The sequence below is a fragment of the Schistocerca americana genome, chromosome 4 (genome assembly GCF_021461395.2).
Source record: "Schistocerca americana isolate TAMUIC-IGC-003095 chromosome 4, iqSchAmer2.1, whole genome shotgun sequence".
Taxonomy (NCBI): Eukaryota; Metazoa; Arthropoda; class Insecta; order Orthoptera; family Acrididae; genus Schistocerca; species Schistocerca americana.
The window spans coordinates 173,104,460-173,125,279 of NC_060122.1; the positions used below are offsets into that span (position 1 = coordinate 173,104,460).

A 20,820-nucleotide genomic window follows, 5' to 3' on the forward strand; every position below is an offset into this window, starting at 1 on the left:
TGTGGGTATTTCATCGCACAGCTTACATCCTTCATTCACTGAACACAGTGGCAAGAATACTAAACCAATAGAGAATTCATAGGCTAGTTCTGATTTCTTAGTGTCGGTTAGGAAATGCGACTGTATCTTAAAAATGTACTGTAAATTATGTCTGACATTTAGCAGTTTCAACCACTGTCGAAATCATGACAGGCCCTACAAGATGCTAAATACTAAATATTTTAACTGGTATCGCTAGGAGACTGTGGTTTTATTGCAGTACTCAGTTATTCAAGACGTTTTAGGAAAACGGGTCCCTTGACTGGAAGCTGCTATCGCCATTAAACATATCTACGTTGAATAATGTGTTCCACAATGCCGACTGTATGGTGCTTGGTTACTAAACGTCGCAGCTTTGTTAGTTTACGGTATCGCTAACGTAAATTTTTGCAGCAGCTTCCATGAAACTGTCATGCCACTAACCGAAAGATGCCCTAAGACTTACTCAGTTACAAATCTATCAGGGCTTAAAATATTTTCAGAAAATTAGTTCTTTATCCGAGGAATTTGCAGCTTCAAACGTTTACTCACTGCGTAGATGTACATGAGAATGAAACTGCCGGCATAATTTTTACGTATGTACGCACTTGTCACACTTGGTGTTGTGGAAAACCTGTCAGCAATAGTCCCACCCAACAGATGAAAAGGATGAGATGGTATTAATGAGATGGTATTAGTTTTCATGTTATTACTAGTGTATGCTATGCTGCTGAGTAAGAGTAAGAAAGTTAAGTTTTTCCTCGTGTTTTCAGTAATGACACGAAAGTATTGTCTGTAATATTATCCTCTTTATTTTATGGTGGTTTGCACCTCTGTGTTCCTGTTGTAGACTGAGGTAGAGGTACGTTAATGATCGTTTGCCGTGTCTTACAGCCCATGAGATAGGAATCATTCTCACCAGCATCTCCCGTACACAACGGTAGAATTATTATTCATTTTAGCGTGATGAAAAATGGTGCATTAAGAAATATGGCTCAAGGGCAGGAGAGGGAAAAGAAATGAATGTCAAACAAAGTTTTATTATAACTTTCTTTATTCTCAATTCCATTCTCCACTACCAATCTAGGTATTCGTTTCAGGCTATCTACATTTTGGTTCACTTCTTAGGTTATATTTAACATACCATTTTTCACCCCCAGCATATGGGACTATTCATTACATGTTACTTTTGTTGCTGGTATAAAACACTTGCTACACAGAGTACAGGGGTGAGTGTGTGTGTGTGTGAGGAGGGCGAGGTCCTAGGTTGATCTCATTTGCTAGATCGCTTTCTGCATCAGTCATGATATTCTACCCATGACAACATCTCCTGTAGACAGATTTCTCCTGGTCGCTACTGCCCAGCGCAAACCGTATACGAGCGAAAGTACAGACCCTTCATCATTCACGCTTACATTTCCCCTTCCGTCAAAAATATGTCATTAATTTACTCAAGGCTACACTTCTGATATGATTTGACATTTTTCCATCGTCAGATCATTGTGACCTTCACACAACTCTAATGCGCACTGAACGTAGCTAGCAGGAGAAACGTGTCACTGGAGATGTTGTTAGCTTCAGCGTTGCGAGAAAAAAAAACTCAAAAGCTCCAGAGCAGTATGTACGCATCCTGCAGTCATTCTTCTTCCAGCGGGTGGAAACAGTCAAAAACTGACTTATCTATTCAGCAATTACATTAGTTTGTTCACTCAGCGAATATGATGTAAGTTCGTGCTACCGTTAGGATGATCAACTTATAGTTCTCTCTTATTCGAAATACTTCCAATCTTCTTCCAGAACACACTATACCAAAAATATAGAGAATCATACTTATGACTGGAAGCTCTTTTTGTTTCCCTCCCTCCCCCCACAAAAAATAAATTACAGTGCTTTCACATTATCATTGAACATGCTTTTAATAATATACTATGGCTTGTGACATTCACAGCTCGATGGCTTACATTATAGTTCGTTGCAACTTCAATTGATAACGGTTCATTTACGTGTGATAAATTATGTCTAGCTGCATCTTTTCACCTATTTATCTGTAGGAAATACACGAAGGGAAATTTCACATATTTTCACATTTATTTACATTCACGTGGCTTCCTTCCATCACATAGAAAACAAATACACACACACATTTGCTATTTTGAGTGCAACTACATCTAGTGTGCAAATTACTGTGTCTTACAAACAACATAATCTCAACGACAGTTCACATTATGTCAAATTAAGCGATTCCAATATTAATACTTGTCGGATTTTTTTGTGTTTTTCTTTAAATCTTGTATCAAAACACTTCACTTCCACTCACAGAGTACAAAATATTCTCCACCATTCATGGCACCACGTTTAGGCTATTTTAAATTGATAACTTTCATGATATAAGCAATTTTTTCTTTAAAAATTGCAATGTATTTACTGATACACATTAAGCAACTTAACACTAAACACCAACATGTTGGAAACAAAGTGTCATTTGAAGAAACAACCTGATATTACCAAGAAACATCTCTAGGGAACAAGGAGTGGGTTTAAGGGGGGGAAAGAATACATAACATGTCAAATCACCACTATGGGCATAGGGCAACATCTGGTGAATATCTTTATAAAATAATTCAAAATCTTCTAACTCTCCATTTAATGTCTTGCAAATATTTGTAGTGTTCATGTATATTTCCTTTCCTAAAACTCTTAAGTTTATTTGATTTAAATATTTAACAAAAATAGTCACTTTGTACAAAATGAAAAACTAATTATTACAAAATATTTGCAAATATATCAAATTGGAGCTTTGCTTTTTTAACTTGCAATAAAGTTAGTATTTATAAATCTATCATTGTGTAACTAAGTAGGATCTGATAGTAAATTAAATTCTTTATATATCTTTTCTTAAAATTTCAAAATTGAATGAAAACACCATTTGCAATAATGCGTGTAGTAATAAATCTCCGTTCGAATTTCTTTTAAAAATAAGAAACAGCAAACCTTGCTATATTCTAATTACACCTTTATATAAAATTATATGACTGCTGTGCTTGTTTCGTCATTTAAACTATGAACCACTTCATTCACAAGTCAAAATATTTCCAGTTACATTAACATTTTTATGCAGGTGAGATGGAAGCCAATCTCACTCTTTTTGAGTAATGTGTTGTTGTGTAAGGATACAGTGGCAATAAGCTTGTATCTTTTAACAACATGTGCATATTTATACTGTGATGCTGTTGGTTAAACCTGTCTTTTCTTTCAAATAGGTTGCCATGCCTAAGATTAAACAACGTTCTGTAAATGATTTGCACAAGCCCAGTGGCTAATGTGATGATATTGGTGGTGTTATAGGAAGAACACACTGCAAAAAAGTTGAACACTGCCCTGCGATATCGTCTCACTAAAAACATTATTTCCAGTAACTGTTTCGACGATCTGTTGCTCTAATAAATAAACTGCAAATACCAACGGCAAAAACTGTAATTCATACTGTAATTTTTTCGCATTATATTTAAAAATCTTTGCATCTGATATCAGTCTTTCATTTCCCAGCAGGGAAAGAGGAGCTGCTTATCACTGGCTTTAGATTTTGCTAATGATGAATGCCGCAAGACATTGAGTCAAGTGTTTTGCAGTGACCAACAAAAACGGGGTAAAGGAGTGGGGAGAAAAGGGAAGGTCACATACATATAATTTGTTATGCCTACTACAATATATTTTTTTTCAGCTGAGGTGTCAAATCTGAAACAAGCAGAAGGAATTAACAACACTATCCTCACGTATATACAAACCATTCCAAAAGCTACGAATACTAGCACTATGTTTTTCACTATGCCGATTTCTTAAATGGCATCCTACAAACAACACTAATTTTTATCTAAGTTTACTCCTACAGTCCGTCTTTCACGTTATATAATATATATTATTATTTCAGTGGTTATCTTTCTTAAATATATATAAAATTCCCTCTGTGTACAGTGGATTAGACACCTCAGCCAACTTACTATGCGATTATTTTGGTTTTCACGGCGGATACAGTTTTAACATTGGGTTACATATTCCTATTTATCGACACTACATTTAAAATCTAGTCTAAATAACTAGCATGGTTACCTCATTTCTATCTTTTTTGGTATTTTCCTCTTATAATCATCAATAACCGACCTTCAGGAGAGAATTTTAATTCTTCCTGACACTCCCATTGTTTTATGACCTAAGGTGTGAATATCTACAATCTACATAAGGGTATTTTCTGTCTCTGCTAGCTACACTGAACTTTGTACATATTATAAGGGATGACCCTTATATTTTCTTATCATTTAACAAGTACACATGAACCATGTTATCCACACTTCTCGGTACTATGAAAATAAGCCCCACCCCAAATTTTAGATTCTTTCTGTTTCACACAAGTCAGGTTCATTTTCCCTAAATTATATCTATGTAGTATTCTCAAGTATGACAGACTCCATTTTCACTCAGTATTTATGTTCGTGTTTGAAAATTTTTTCTCATGTGTCGAAACACAACCTACATTCAGCATTATGAGACTGATTCAGGCAATCTTCTGATTTATAACTTTTGTCAAGTTTTGCCCCAACACCTCATAAGCTCCTATATATATATATATAATTAAAAAAAAAGATCTGCACAGTTTTTTTTCTACGAATGTGTATCCTTGTTACTTTTATTTCTAAGTGTTTTTTGTTGTAATAGTAGTTGTTGATTTTTTTGTTGTTTGAGAACAGAACAGAAATTGAAGTGAAGAATTAGCATGCAAGAGTTTTGGCTGTTTGCAGGGGTCGGGCAGAGCGGCGAGGGCGTGCGCTCGAGCCCAGCGGGTCATCGTCACCACCGTCACCACCACCACCACCAACACCACGACCACTCTCTCTACTCACACTCGTCGCTCGCGGCCTGGCCGTCTTACCATCAGACCAGGAGACTGGGAGCTAGCCAATCGTCGTCTGCCAACTGCGGAAGCCGCGCGCCGGCCAAAACAAACATCACATCTTGAGCTACCAGGGAAGAAGGTTGAGCGCGCGAGGCGACAGTTCAGCAGACACACCAGGGCGCGGGATTGGACAGGGGGAGGTCTCGGCGGCGGGCACAGTTCACGAATATAAATGCTCCCGTCCGCCGCAAGTCGTCTTCCGTGCGCTACAAGCGAAGCGATGAGATTTCTGACGCGAGAGCTTACGCGCGCAAGTTTAGAAGCGCGATTTGCGACGTGCAATTTTGGACGCGCCTCCGGAATTGCGGATTCGCTGCGGAAGATCTGGAGCAGGTTTCTTCGCGAACTGTGCCTGCTGCCATGCTCGTGACTTGTCGCACGTCACCGCAAAATCAAAATAAAGTGGAAGGGGGAGAGAAAGAAAATAAACAATGAAACTAAAGTGAGAAAAACAAACATATTGTAATGTGTTTCTTCCCCTCTCTTAGGTATATTTGAAAGATGACGACGATCCGCGTAAACAAAACTACAGGGATCCATGATGAAGCTACGAAGATTTGACAGTCGTTCGTTCGAAGTGCGGTTACTCTTTTGCAGCTGCCATGAAAGATGTGCTTGCTAGTAGGAACAGATATGAAACCCGTGAAAGAATGCCTGGTTGCTGTACTACGAGAGAAAGAAATGTGGTGTCAAAAGAAGGCGTGTTGGGTGCTTCTACGTGGTTCATGGGTAGGTAAAGGTGCCGAGTAATTTCATGTGTATCTGATGACGGAAGAACAAAGGAAACAAATTAACAACGGCTCCTGTCTCCAGTATCATGCAAACGAGCCTCATGGAGAAAGTTCCTGTTTGTTGATATACATACCACACTTGAAGGCGAAAGAAATAAAATACAGCTGTCTACGAAACAAATTTCAGGACTTCAGCGTTAGCTTACTAATGCAATCAATTTCTTAGTTATGATTAAAATATTTTTCTTCTCTGAAGAAATGACGCATAGACAACGGTTTTGTGCCTTTTCTTGTAGGCAGAATCATATGCACATCCAGTGTGGAATGTACTTACACTGACTTATTTACAGAGTCATTCTCTTAATAACACTAGGTTAATAAAAATCTATGACCAAATGGATTGTACAAAATGTTAGAGTCTTCTAAGAAATCTATTGTTTCATTTGAATAAATATATAGTTTTAGTGAAGTGCCTGAATTTGGCGGCCATATTTGACTCTTTCTACAGTGATCGTTCAGAAAAAATGCTTAATAAAATATGTTTCAGAGAATGAACAATAACTGTGCTTTTTCCCCTATATTTGACAGCTGAACTAGTGATAGTGATATTTACGTCGGAAGCTCGCTATTTATAACAGCAGTACGTTTCTCTACGGCAGTTTTTATTTCAGTTGACACATTATTTATATGAATGCTTACAAAGTTTGTATAAAAATAACCACGAAATCTACGTGCCCTTTGTTTGTCTGACATTCTGTATAAAATGCTTCGAAGTGGGATCGTGTAGATGTTCTGTCACTGCAGTTGTATGTGTTGTGAACCGAAAATGCAGGGGGAAATATTGGTTAAACATGTTTAGAAAGTTCGGCAGCGATCTTGTTTGAACATTCCACACAGTCTTTTGGATTGTAGTAAGGCAGCTTAAGGGAACAACAAACGCTTTCTTTTTTTCCTATTCAGGCCTCCTAACGTCTGAAATTTGAGTGGATGAAACTAAAATAAGCGCAGTTATTGTTGGATTCACAGTTCGTAAGAGTATGCAACGATCGTTTCCGAGAACGAATCAAGTATGGCGGCGCTCTGAATGTTACGTCTGCGATGCTTCGATGGGAGGTACCCAGGTACCGCTTTTCGAAGCAATCACGACGCAACACAGGGTGTTTCATCTTTAATTACAATGTTACAGTGCTCCTCGGAACAAACGTGAAACTTTTTCCTTTTCAATCTGTTGAGAAAAATGGATGGATTTTAGTGCAGCTGCGACAGAGTGGGCTTGAAGTAGTCGCTAGCCACCGTGCGGTTTTTTCATTTTTTTTCTTTTTTGTTCTACCTACTATTGACTTTCCGGTATTGAGACCATAATGCCTGACACAGGTGGGTGTACAGCTAGCCTTGGGCTTTCTACCATTACAGTTATATTTATTTATTTATTTATATAATATATATATATAGAGGTTGCAGGCTGCAGCAGGCCTAGCGGAATGGCGGTGCAGGTGGTTCTGTAGTTACGTATATCTGTTACTCATGCAAGGTTGAGTTATCACTTGGTTTAACGAGCGTGGATTGGCTGCCGAGGCTGACCGCCCGGCTACTGTATCATATGCATATCACTGTGCCTGAAAGAAAGACACAAGAACCCTCTTTAGTGAGGCCAACTTTCCAATCTTCTGGATTGAGTCTACAGTTAAGAATTCTGCAATCAATCTATTTTTCACGGAATGTTCATGCTGTCTCAAATAACAAAGAGTCTAACTTGTTCTTCCGTTAAAAAAATGATTTTATGAACAAATTGTGGTAATTTAACACAATGAAGAAAATGAAGTGTGACTGGAAACAGTTATTACTCGAGTGATTTTCTTGTAATGTGCTTAATGAAAGTCTTTTATCTATATGACAGTGACGTTTTGAAATGACTCAAGAAAATGTTTTGAAAATGTCTCCAGATTCCTGTTCATCATAATATTACAATGTTTATGATCTTCTACAATTACGCAAGTCCCATGCGATTTTATAAACAGCATGCAAGATGTTAAGAAAGAGGTTTCCCAAAGAGGTACAAAACAAGTAAAAAAATAGCAAGGAGCAAAAGTAGGAGGCATGCATGTCAAACACACTCACACACCACATCATCCCAAAAATTATGTTAAAAATTATCAACAAGAGAGCAATGCAAGAGTCAGTTTCACAATGCACCATTTAGACAAGGCGGCACACGCTTAGACACCGCCCAATAAATAGCTATTGCAAAACAGCAATACCTCCACAAATGAACTGAACAATGCATTTACGATGGCTTTATAAACAGACACATTACAGATATCGAAGTATTGTACAGCTATAGCGATAAAACTTTAATTTTGAGCAGTTACTACACATCTTAACAGAACACAAAAATCCTCTAAAAACTGTGAATGAGCTTTCTGATTCAGTGACATCATAGCTTAGTCTAAAACTTTAGGCCATTAATTATTCTTGCATTTTGCCATTTATCTGGATTAACAAAACAAAATTTTTCATACCTTCTCTAATCTAAATGCTTTATGATAAAAGGAAAAATTTGCGTTATGAGATTGATTACAAGAGGAAACTATAAGAATATATAATGAATTTATTAACTGCTTAGTATGGCTGGGTTCTTCCCATTAGAATACCATTTCTTTTTGTAACAAAATCCGTGTTTTTTCCTAGATTTCTTCCTGGGACACAACGAAGCTTAAAACAGTTTCGGAATATTGATCACACATCTATTTACACTACCTGACAGAAAAGGTGAAGGGCCCAGAAGACACGTCTGATCTCAATGTAAATTTATACATACACATCGGCGAGTGTGTAAATGATTATAGAGTTGGGTGTGAAGAGCGTCAGATGTTGACTGATCACCGTGAAGTGCACGCAATGAGGCAGACTCATACTGAAAAGTGCCTCAGTAAGGGTCGCCATTTGGCCGGCTGGTCAAATTGTGCCATATCCAGATTAATGGGGCATTCTGAGGTGATTGTATCTAGGTGTTGGACTGCATGATAAAGTGGGGGCAGCCATGCCTGTAGTCAAGGTTCCGGTGGACCACAACCCCAAGGGTAGATCGCGACTCCACATCCGCGCCAGCCATCCGAGAACAAGTAATGGACTCGTTACTACATTCTGTGTCATCCCACACCATTGATCCGGGACTGGCAGCAGCCAGGCGAGGGAATTACCACGCAGCGCGTGCGCTGTCGTCAACACAACACTCAAACGGCTGCGTTTGGAGTGGGGTCGTAAAACGGGAAACATGGAATGCTGATGAATGGCGTCTTATTGTGATGAATCGCGGTTCGGCACTACTCATGGTACATTCGTCGGCAAGCATGGCGGAAACCCAGGGAGAGGTGACTTCTTCCATTGTTTTGGAGACGACAGCGGTGTTACTCTCGGCGTCATGATGTGTGGATCCATCTGATATGAGTCAGGTCACGCCTAATAGCGATGAAGGGAACTCTGACGGCACAACCTGTCACGCTATAGTATCATGATGCGATTTTTAGAAAGGATAAAAAGTCTTACACACCTGGATCTTGTTTCCGGAATCTGTCTGCATACTTCTGTGCCCAGCAACATGGCCATTTCTGCCCCAATGGAACATGTGTGGGAGCATATGGGACGTCAGCTCCCTAGCAGTTCCTGAATCCGGATTACGAAGGACCTGTCACAACAGTTGTGCGTCAGCTTGCCTAAGAAGTGGAATCAATGACTTTCTTACACTCTATCCAACGCAATCAGTTCACGCATCCAGGACTCGCGGGGTAGCCGCGTGGTCCGAGGCGACTTGTTACGATTCTTGCGGCTCCCTCCGTCGGGGGTTCGAGTCTTCCCTCGGGCATGAGTGTGTGTGTTGTCCTTAGCGTAAGTTACATTAAGTAGTGTGTAAGCCTAGGGACCCATGACCTCAGCAGTTTGGTCCCATAAGAGATTACCACAAATTGCCAAATTTCACGCACCAAGGCCAGAGCGGGTACAACGCCACACTCATAAGAGGGCTCATACTGCCTAGATCTCAGTAAATTTGACTCGATTTAGTAGTCACTGAAATAGCATTGCATACCCTCTTAAACCTGTGAAGTTCCATTTCGTTTCCTGCTCTCCTTCTGGGTGCATCTTTTTTTTTTCTTTTTTGTCAGGCAGTGTAGTTATTTTCTCATTTATGAGTAAACAAATGAAAACATATAAATGTAAAAGTCTACTTTAGGCAAAATAGTCATTAAACAAAGCATGCATGTGTAACTAATAACAACAATGATGACAAAGTTTCACATTTCCTACTGTTGCGGACATTCTTATTGCAAGCACAAAAAATTTCTTCCGTGATTTCTAAGACATGCTTAGCTTTATAGAAAAAGTAACAAACATATACACCACTTATTTTGAAACGAAAAATTTGCTTAGGTTTTATAATATCTCTGGTGATTCCGCTACACTTCTATGTAACAAAGTGATAACGACTATGATATTAATAAAACAATAATCACTTGTCAAATACTGCTCTATTTGTCAACAGTGCATGTATGTTTCGGTTTCCCTGTTCGTAATAGAGGGCGCGACAGAGATGTCTGCTAAAGATTTTGTGATCTGGATATGTGGCAATGTTTGGCGAGAGCAACATTGACATTGTCAGTATAATTAAAAAATATACCAGAGCTATTTTATAAATCTACTGAAAATTATACAGTGTAAGAGAGGTGACTTTTGAAGGTAACAATAGCAGTACGGTTTTTTTAATCATATTATGTTGTGCATCTGTTACTAGTAAAGTTGACGCTGTTGACACTACAAATTCTTTCAGGCTGGATTTAACAGACTTGCAGATTTTTCTAGTTAAGAGTGAAAGAGACTTCTACACATGACAAAAGACAAAAGAATTATATTCATTTCCGTTGCATACTAATATAATGCAGGGAGATATACATTTATTATATCAGGAAGCTTCGTAATAGAATCCACTGCTTCCTTTCCTTCTATTTTGATGTCATCAAAGACTTCGAAAGTACGGCAGTGCCAAAAAGTTAAACATCTGATACATTGAAACATACTTAGAACGTATATCAGATTATTTTGAACCATATCTCCTTTTGCTGCTTCAGTTGCAGTGTTTTACGCTTCAGTTGCAGTGAAATGACAAGGTTTCTTCAGAAATGTTTCGTGTCACATTACTCTCAAAAGTGTGACTGTCTTGAAATCATCGTAAAACTTCTACGTTTTTAATGATACCCAATCAGCTGAAGAAGTCTTGACTAGCATCCCTAAGGGAATTTATCGGGCGGACGTCCGTGCAAACTTTTTAATCGCCTCGGATGTATGTTTACATTTTAGGACGCTCCGGCTGCTGCAATGAAGCACCACTGCGTGCATACGCTCAACATACACTACGGAGAGATTGTATAACGTGCAAAAGCTGCAACATCTGGAAGTCTTTGGAGAAGTCGCGGTACACAACCCAGTTGAGAGAAGGTCATTACGAAGCGCCTACCAAACTAATCTGACAACAGTAAGCAAATCTTTCTCAGGGTTTCCTCATGCTTAATGTGTGAAACAAACTGCTCATTCAGCAAGCTCTGAAATACCACGGACAAGTCAACAACATAATTATCGACGGCAACATTTCATTGGACTGTCCTCTATAGAGGCAGTAAATATATAAAAAAAGTACGGCGTTGTACGCCTTTTGGTCTTAAGCGCTGCTTCGGCCATTATAAAAAATTAGGTTCGGATAGATGGGATGGTCTGGTTTTGTATGGAACGAATGTATATAGTGGGGCGGCAGTCACTGCAGGACGAAAATAAAGATAAGAAGGATGTTAGCAATTCAGAGTATTAGGAGGAAAATTTTGGTTCAATGGATTACACATTCGAAAGAAATTTCAACTGGAGTGTAAATGCTGTAAGACGTATGAAAAAAACTGCAGAATTGAAGAGCTAATGTCGTTTGAGATGCAAAGCAGGAGATTACACTCAAAAAGTGATATCAGGTATTTGAAGGTTGCGTGATTCGTGTAGGAAGTAACTCCGATGTAAGTTTTCCCAACCAACGGAAATACGCTTCCAGAGCTTATGTTTCTTTCGGGATTCTAGAATTTCTATTACACTCTCTTTTTCGCTCCTACTCCGCAAGCGCGCGCGACCTTGTGTATGTGTATGTGTATGTGTGTGTGTGTGTGTGTGTGTGTGTGTGTGTGTGTGTGTGCGTGCGTGCGTGCGTGCGTGTGTGTGTTAGCGCGTCTTTTCGCTTTCTTGTGGAAAACTAGCCCCCCTGAAAGGAAATATTTCTTTTAACCTTTGTGAGCATTGGCGTCTTTGGCCGGGAAGCCCCTTGCAGGGAAATCTAACCTCTGTGAGTGCACAATACGTGACCATACTCTTTTAATGGAGGAGGACGTATTTCCAGCAACTGCTGTGTGTATAATGGTGATAGTGCTCAAACGCACACGTGGTTTTGTCGAGTGTGAGGGCGAATTAACAGGTCACTCTTCGCCTCATCAATTGCCGGATTCAGTGCGATCGAACCACTGCGAAATACGGTTGAAAATAAAATGAGTACCTTACACATGAAAATAAGAAACAGGAAAGTTTTCATTGAGAAGAATAATGTATCATCCAGTTAACCGAGCACCCTTCAGGATTTATATCCATCGTTTCCTAGGAAGACTCTGGATAATTAATTGGTGGTTCAAACTACTTTATGAATCTCATATGAATTAAATGAATCCATGAAGAGACACACTGCAGCTTCAGACAAGTGCCCAGTCACTTTTTCATTCGTATCTTGAACTGTGTGCTTGTTAAAACCCATGCCACAACTCAACCTTAGACTGCTTCTGTATGTAGCATATTAGTGTAACTATAGAAACAGCCACCGACTTGGTGATGATTCTGCAACGGTTTTGGCGGTCATACCGTTTTCAGATGGTCCTATACTCACAACGAATTAATTGTGGAACATGTCTCCGAAAGATGGTCTTGGTTCAAACACCCTCCCCCCTCCCACCCTCCGAAAAATCACCCCCAGAGACACATACATCCCAATATCTTCTACATGTACCGTGAATATGAGGAAGACTTCCCTTATCCGCCAACATACCGGGACTCGGACATTATTAGGGTACTGTTGGCCCAACATATCATATATGTTTGAAACGTTTCCGCTATGAGAAATAATATTTAGTTCACTAGGCCACCATTCAGTGCTCATATGCCTCGGATTACAGCGGCATTCAGACAGTTTTCGATAAAAGAAGTGGCTTATACCATATCAACTGAAATATCGCGAGGCGAGGAGTTTCAGGTGTATGTATGGCAACAAAAATTGAAGGAGGGGTGTCTGGAGTTAAAGCCCCACCGTCGATGAGGTCATTAAGGGAAAATTTCGGAAGGGAGTCTGCAGTGTGCTTTTTAAGGGAACCACCCCATTACTCTCTTTAAGCACTTTAGGAAAACTACGGACATTAATCCAGATACTGGTGGACGATCAGGGATTTGAAACCCACTTTTCTTGATTGTGCGTCCAGACTTTTAACCACGTGTCACCTGAGTTGGAGTTATACACTATGTCACCAAAAATATCTGGACATTACTACGTAATGTGGAATTGGTCACAGTATGGTGGTGATGATGATGATATTTGTTTTGTGGGGAGCTCAACTGCGTGGTAATCAGCGCCCACATGAATTCCGAATCTCTTTACTGTCCAGTCTAGCCACTTTGCCGAATGATGATGACAACACGAATACACAATCTCCGGGCAGATAAAATGCCCGACCCAGGCAGGAATCGAACCCATTACACCGTAATCCTGAGGCAGCAATCTGTCACTTCATGTTCAGCAGTTCAGCGTTATTTACGTGTTTCGAAGAAACTCATCTGCATAGTATTAAAGAAAGTAAGGGGCTTCATACACACGGTATGGCGTTATGCAGTTTACAATTTGTTATTTGTACACGACGCCATACCGTCTGTACGGATCCCCTTCTTTTGATATTCTGAGGATGAGTTTACTCGAAACGCGTGAATAACGTTGAATTGCCGAACATCAAGTGACAGTTTTTTTTCTCCAGCGACCAGTTATCAGTATATTAATAAAACAGAATGGGTAGCTAAGGAGACGTCAGTTACGTCAAAGGCCGGCCGGATTGCCCGAGTGGTTCTAGTCGCCACAGTCTGGAACCGCGCGACCGCTACGGTCGCAGGTTCGAATCCTGCCTCGGGCATGGATGTGTGTGATGTCCTTAGGTTAGTTAGGTTTAAGTAGTTCTAAGTTCTAGGGGACTGATGGCCTCAGAAGTTAAGTCCCATGGTGCTCAGAGCAATTTGAGCCATCTGAGTTACGTCAAACGTCAGATACCCATTGGATGTCACTAGGAACATTTCATCTCATCTAAAGCTCCTCAAGCCCACTGTTGATGGTATGTTGGTCAATGCCTGGGGAACATTACCAGTTATCATGTGGTTTACCGAGGAGTATGGGGCTTTTTTCTGTGGTTTCCATGGTTGGGATTATGAAAGTGCTTAATGCAGAAGGATATGGATACATTTTACAGTATTGTTTAGTGCTCACAGTAGGGGAAGTGTTAGGATAGTATGATTGTCCCAGTATGAGAACGCACATCGTCGTAAGGTAGCACCTGTGAGACAATGGCCTGTAGACCGTAATATTCCTGAACTGGAGTGGCCTGCCGAGAGTCTCAGTGTGAACCTAGTGGAATATCTTTGGTATGTCCATCTCCACAGTTGAGCGATCAGTGCAGCAGAATGCGAGGGGGGCGGGGGGGGGGGGGGCAGTGCCACCTGGGTTGGAGATTTTCTCCACCTGGGGACTGGTTGTGTGTTGTCTCCATCATCATCATCATCATCATCAGGGACGTTTCATCTCATCTAAAGTTCCTCAAGCCCACTGTTGCTGATACGTCTGTACGGTGTAAAAGTGAAGAAACAACTACAGCTACACCAAGATCAAGACGGAGAGGATCATAAGGCATTGAGGAGGGTGGTTATAAAATATCGTATGAAATCAGCGGAAGGACTCAGTCGTGAGTTCCAAAGCGCTACAGTACGATAACTGTGCGTAGGGAGCTAAAATGATGGGATGCAGTGGTTGAGCAGTTTCTCAGAGGCCACGCATTTCTTTAGTCAGTGCTTAGTGACATTTGAGGCCATACAAAGCGAGACACCACTGGACTGGAAACGAGTGATCTGAAGTGATGGATCACACTATAAACTGTGGCAATGCGATAGAAGAGTTTGGGTTTGGCCAATGCGTGGGGAACATTACCAGCCATCATGTGGTTTACCGAGGAGTATGGGGGTTTTTTCCATGGTTTCCATGGTTGGGATTATGAAAGTGCTTAATGCAGAAGGATATGGACACATTTTACAGTATTGTTTAGTGCTCACAGTAGACGAAGTGTTGGGATAGTATGATTGTCCCAGTATGAGAACGCACATCGTCGTAAGATAGCATCTGTGAGACAATGGCCTGTAGACTGTAATATGCCTGAACTGGAGTGGCCTGCCTAGAGTCTCAGTGTGAACCTAGTGGAATATCTTTGGTACATCCATCTCCACAGTTGAGCGATCAGTGCAGCAGAATGCAGGGGGGGGGGGGGGGGGGGACTGCCAGCTGGGTTGGAGATTTTCTCCACCTGGGGACTGGCTGCGTGTTGTCTTATTCATCATTTCATTCTCATCGACAAGCAACTCGCCGAAGTGGCCTCAACTAAAAAGACTTTCACCAGGCGACCAGTCTACCCCACGGCAGGATCTAGCCACATGCACATTTCATTTCATCTTTGGGACAGGATAGGATGTATGCTCGAGAACCTAGTGTCCACCTTGATCACGTGCTCTGGGCCCTACTCTTCAGGAAGAACTGGAAGGTCCCCAGCAGAGTTCAAGTCTTCATAAAGGCGAAGAATGATCCGTGTCCACAAATAAGTGTCCAGATACTTTTGATCAGATACCATGTATGTCAGACCACTGGAGAAAGGACCCTGTTCGTCCCTGCAGGTGCTTCCGTGGTGTCGTATAGGGAGTCGGGTGGGGAGAGGAGTGGGGAAGCCGTCGCGAACGCTGAAGGGCCGGGTGGCGGCAGGCAGCCGGGGTCATGCAGGCGAGCTGGGCCTGGTCGTACCTGGAACTGCTGCATTGGGTAGGCCATCATGCCGGCCGGCTGCTGCATGGCCGCGCCCTGAGCCGCCGCCGCCATCTGCTGCGCCGCCGCCGGGATCTGCGGCTGGCCCGGCATGCCCTGCCAGGCGGCTGGCAGCTGCATGCCCATCCTGTAACACGCACCACACTGCTCGAACACTCTGCTCTCCGCTGGCCGATGCACGTCCACCGTCAGGGTGGTACCTGCGTCCAGAGCACAACTGTAGGCACCTAGTGACCGACTCCGGAGTCTGGCACAACGGCAGACTCCTTGCAACCAATTCAGAACCTGCTGGCTGGGGAAGGTGCTGTGGAATGCACAAATACACTACCGGCCATTAAAAGAGCAGATGATAAATGGGTATTCATTGGACAAATATATTATACTAGAACTGACATGTGATTACATTTTCACGCAATTTGGGTGCATAGATCCTGAGAAATCAGTACCCAGAACAACCACATCTGGCAGTAATAACGGCCTTGATACACCTGGGCATTGAGTCAAACAGAGCTTGGATGGCGTGTACAGGTACAGCTGCCCAAGCAGCTTCAACACGATACCACAGTTCATCAAGAGTAGTGACTGGCGTATTGTGACGAGCCAGTTGCTCGGCCACCATTGACCAGACGTTTTCAATTGGTGAGAGATCTGGAGAATGTGCTGGCCAGGACAGCAGTCGGACATTTTCTATATCCAGAAAGGCCCGTACAGGACCTGCAACATGCCGTCGTGCATTATCCTGCTGAAATGTAGGGTTTCACAGGGATCGAATGAAGGGTAGAGTCGCGGGTCGTAACACAACTGAAATATAACGTCCACTGTTCAAAGTGCCATCAACGCAAACAAGTGGTGACCGAGATGTGTAACCAATGGCACCCCATACCATCACGCCAGGTGATACACCAGTATGGCGATGACGAATACACGCTTTCAATGTGCGTTCACCGCGATGTCGCCAAACACGGATGCGACCATCATGATGCTGTAAACAGAAACTGCATTCATCCAAATATATGACGTTTTGCCATTCGTGCACCAGGTTCGTCGTTGAGTACACCATCGCAGGCGCTCCTGTCTGTGATGCAGCGTCAAGGGTAACCGCAGCCATGGTCTCCGAGCTGATAGTCCACGCTGCTGGAAGCGTCGTCGAATTGTTCGTGCAGATGTTTGTTGTCTTGCAAACGTCCCCATCTGTTGACTCAGGGATCGAGACGTGGCTGCACGATCTGTTACAACCATGCGGATAAGATGCCTGTCATCTCGACTGTTAGTGTTGCGAGGCCGTTGGGATCCAGCACGGCGTTCCGTATTACCCTCCTGAGCCCACCGATTCCATATTCTGCTAACAATCATTGGATCCTGACCAACGCGAGCAGCAATGTCGCGATACGATACACTGCAATCGCGATAGGCTACAATCCGACCTTTATCAAAGTCGGAAACGTGATGCTACGCATTTCTTCTCCTTAAACGAGGCATCACAACAACGTTTCATCAGGCAACGCCGGTCAAGTGCTGTTTGTGTATGAGAAATCGGTTGGGAACCTTCCTCATGTTAGCTCGTTGCAGGTGTCGGCACCGGCGCCAACCTCGTGTGAATGCTCTGAAAAGCTAATCATTTGCATATCACAGCATCTTCTTCCTCTCGGTTAAATTTCGCGTCTGTAGCTCATCATCTTCGTGGTGTAGCAATTTTAATGGCCAGTAGTGTATAAATGGTTTTTTGAAAAATATGTAAAAATCTGCCAGCCAGTTGCATAGATTTTCTGTATACCTTGACCAGGTTTCGTCACCTCTAAGGGTGACTTTATCAGAAGGTAAGGTAATTATCTAAAATGAGTATTTTTTTTGCTTTGTTGAATTTCGATTCCCCCCAAAGGGGGCGGGCTGGCTGCAGCTTAGTATGCCGCTCTTCATTCTGCAGACTTTGTTTTAAAAAGGTGAAGATAAGATATAATAAAGACAGGCGATAAAATCGGAGACTTAAAAGGTAACATTGCGAAAAAACCGTGGAACTTAAAACATAGAACAAATGGATGATGAGGCTAATAAAATACATACGAAACAGACAGGTAAAATATTAGACAGACAATTAAAAAACACGGCGACAGTCTGGTTTCTGTTCGCAAAAGCCAAAATTCACACCCAGTGACAGCACGGTTTCTGTTCGCAACACTTGGAAAGATGAAACAACACTGAAAATTCCCTGGAACACTGCACTGAAAGGTTGGCAAATATGACATACCACAGCCGAGAGCAGGTGCTGGGAAACCTGGACAGATGATGGGAAAATTAAAAAAAGGGGGGGAAGGAGAGGAAAAGCGAAGGGGGAGAGGGGGGAAAGGAGCCAATGGAGGATGAGGACTCATAAGAGGGGTGGGGGGTGATGGGCAGACGCGACGGAGTGGGAAGGCAGAGGAGGGGAATACAAAAGGACTGGGGGGGGGGGGGGGGGAAGGGAGGTAGGGAGAGGTTAGGAAGGGAGAAAACATTGGATGGAAGGAGGGGAAGAGGAAGCCCAGGGAAGGGACGGAGGAAAGGAGGGGGCGGGGTGAGGATCAGAGTTGAGGGATAAATGGAGGGAGAGAGGGCATCATGAGTGTGGGGTTTTTTTTTTTTTCTTTATTGAGTTTCGATTCCCCCTAAAGGGCGTGGGCTGGCAGCAGCTTATTACGCCGCTCTTCAGCCTACAGAATTTGGTTTAAAAAGATGAAGATAATAAAAAATAATAACAGTTGGCGATAAAAATTCTGGCGCTTAAAACATAAAACACAGGGTTGATGATGCTAATAAAATACACAGGAAGTAGAAAAACCATAGACAGACAATCATGAGTGTGTCAGATTAAATATCTTATCTAATAATAGTTTACATTAATGTAAACGAGTGTAAAACAAATAGTACTTACATGAAGAACATATCGTCAAAGATGTACAGTGAGTTAAGAGCTGAGTTGCTCAAGTCATACATTAAAATATAAGACATAATGTTCTTCAAAAAGTCAAACATTAAAACATAAGTAGCACCGGTGTAGTGTGAGGAGACTGACTGTGTGGCAACTAGTCACGCTGCCAAGTAAACATAATGTAGGGCGCGCCACAAGCGGGCCACGAGTAACGTGAGCAAAACAATTTTGTATATTACACATTTTCTGAAGTAAATCATACGTATAGCCAATATAGCTTTTAACAAAAACTAATTTTACAAATTATTGTGTAACATTTATAAATGACCTTCAAACGGGATAAAGTAGTACAAAGTTCACTTCGTTTTACATAGCACAGGTAGAATCAGAGTTAAACACGACTGGAATTACATACGTAATGATGAACATCAGTTCATTATATGACACAAAATTTGAAAAGAAAGCTTGCATAACTAGGACTCAGGGGTCATCTGGTGTGTTAGAAATGAGCGTAACTTAACAGAGGTAAAATAATGTTTCTGAAAAGGAGGCGAAAACCTGGATTATAGGTATCATAAAACTAAGAGCACTGGTTTAAAAGCATTAAAGAAATTTCTAGTTTTCAATTGTACTTGTTCATTCAACATGTCATCTTTACTTGGTGTGTGCCTGAAAATTTCAAGTTCTTCCAAAACTTCAAGTTTTCTCCCTTTCTTTTCTCTATGCAGAACTATCATTTCGTTTAATTCATTGGGGTTATGCCCTGTTACGAAAATATGTTCTGCAAATGTGGAATTGTGCACAATAGTGCCTTTTTTGCCTAAAACATGTTCTTTGTATCTTAAGTTGAAAGCTCTGCCTGTCTGCCCAATATGTTGGACATGTATTACAGAAATTTTATATACCCCTGAGCCACATAAATATAAATATAAATGTGAGATACGTTTGAAAAGTCCTACGAATGAGAAAAATTTGGATTTAGTAGGAACCAGGAAAGAGTCACCTCACTTTCGGCTTACCATTACGGTCTGTGGATGGATTTTCCTAGCTTAAGCATCTTCTGTTTCTGATAGCTTTGCGAGGCCCACAGGCACCACTGAAATTTTACCATGGGTGTGGGTGAGACTCTAAAATTGCCATTTTTTATTTCATTCATTGATACTACACTACTGGCCATCAAAACTGCTACACCACGAAGATGACGTGCTACAGACGTGAAATTTAACCGACAGGAAGAAGATGCTGTGATATGCAAATGATTAGCTTTTCAGAGCATTCACACAAGGTTGGCGCCGGTGCCGACACCTACAACGTGCTGACATGAGGAAAATTTCCAACCGATTTCTCATTACACAAACAGGAGTTGACTGGCGTTGCCAGGTGAAACGTTGTTGTGATGCCTCGTGTAAGGAGGAGAAATGCGTACCATCACGTTACCGACTTTGCTAAAGGTCGGATTGTAGCCTATCGCGATTGCGGTTTATCGTATCGCGACATTCCTGCTCGCGTTGGTCGAGATCCAATGAATGTTAGCAGAATATGGAATCTGTGAGCTCAGGAGGGTAAATGGCCTCGTATCACTAGCAGTCAAGATGACAGGCATCTTATCCGCGTGGCTGTAATGGATCGTGCAACCACGTATCGATCCCTGAGTCAACATGTGGGGACGTTTGCAACACAACAACCAGTTCGACGACGTTTGCAGCAGCATGGACTATCAGCTCGGAGACCATATCTCCGGTTACCCTTGACGCTGCATCACAGACAGGAGCGCCTGCGATGATGTATTCAACGACGAACCTGGGTGCACGAATGGCAAAACGTCATTTTTTCGGATGAATCCAGGTTCTGTTTACAGCATCATGATGGTCACATCCGTGTTTGACGACGTCGCGGTGAACGCACATTGGAAGCGTGTATTCGTCATCGTCGTACTGGCGTATCACCCGGCGTGATGGTATGGGGTGCCGTTGGCTACACGTCTCGGTCACCTCTTGTTCGCTTTGACGCCACTTTGAACAGTGGATGTTACATTTCA

General features: G+C 41.9%; 1 protein-coding gene across 1 annotated transcript in view; it reads right to left on the bottom strand.

Moving 5' to 3' along the window:
* Positions 1 to 1,054: 1,054 nt before the first annotated feature.
* The window catches only part of LOC124613947 (nucleolysin TIA-1), a 984,833-nt gene continuing 965,067 nt past the window's right edge, over positions 1,055 to 20,820 (bottom strand). The window contains exons 7-8 of the mRNA XM_047142709.1: positions 15,857 to 16,004; positions 1,055 to 4,986 (exon numbers count right to left, since the gene is read on the bottom strand). Of these exons, the coding sequence (XP_046998665.1) occupies positions 4,945 to 4,986; positions 15,857 to 16,004 (190 nt within the window). The 3' untranslated portion in view covers positions 1,055 to 4,944. The remainder of the gene's footprint in view (positions 4,987 to 15,856; positions 16,005 to 20,820) is intronic.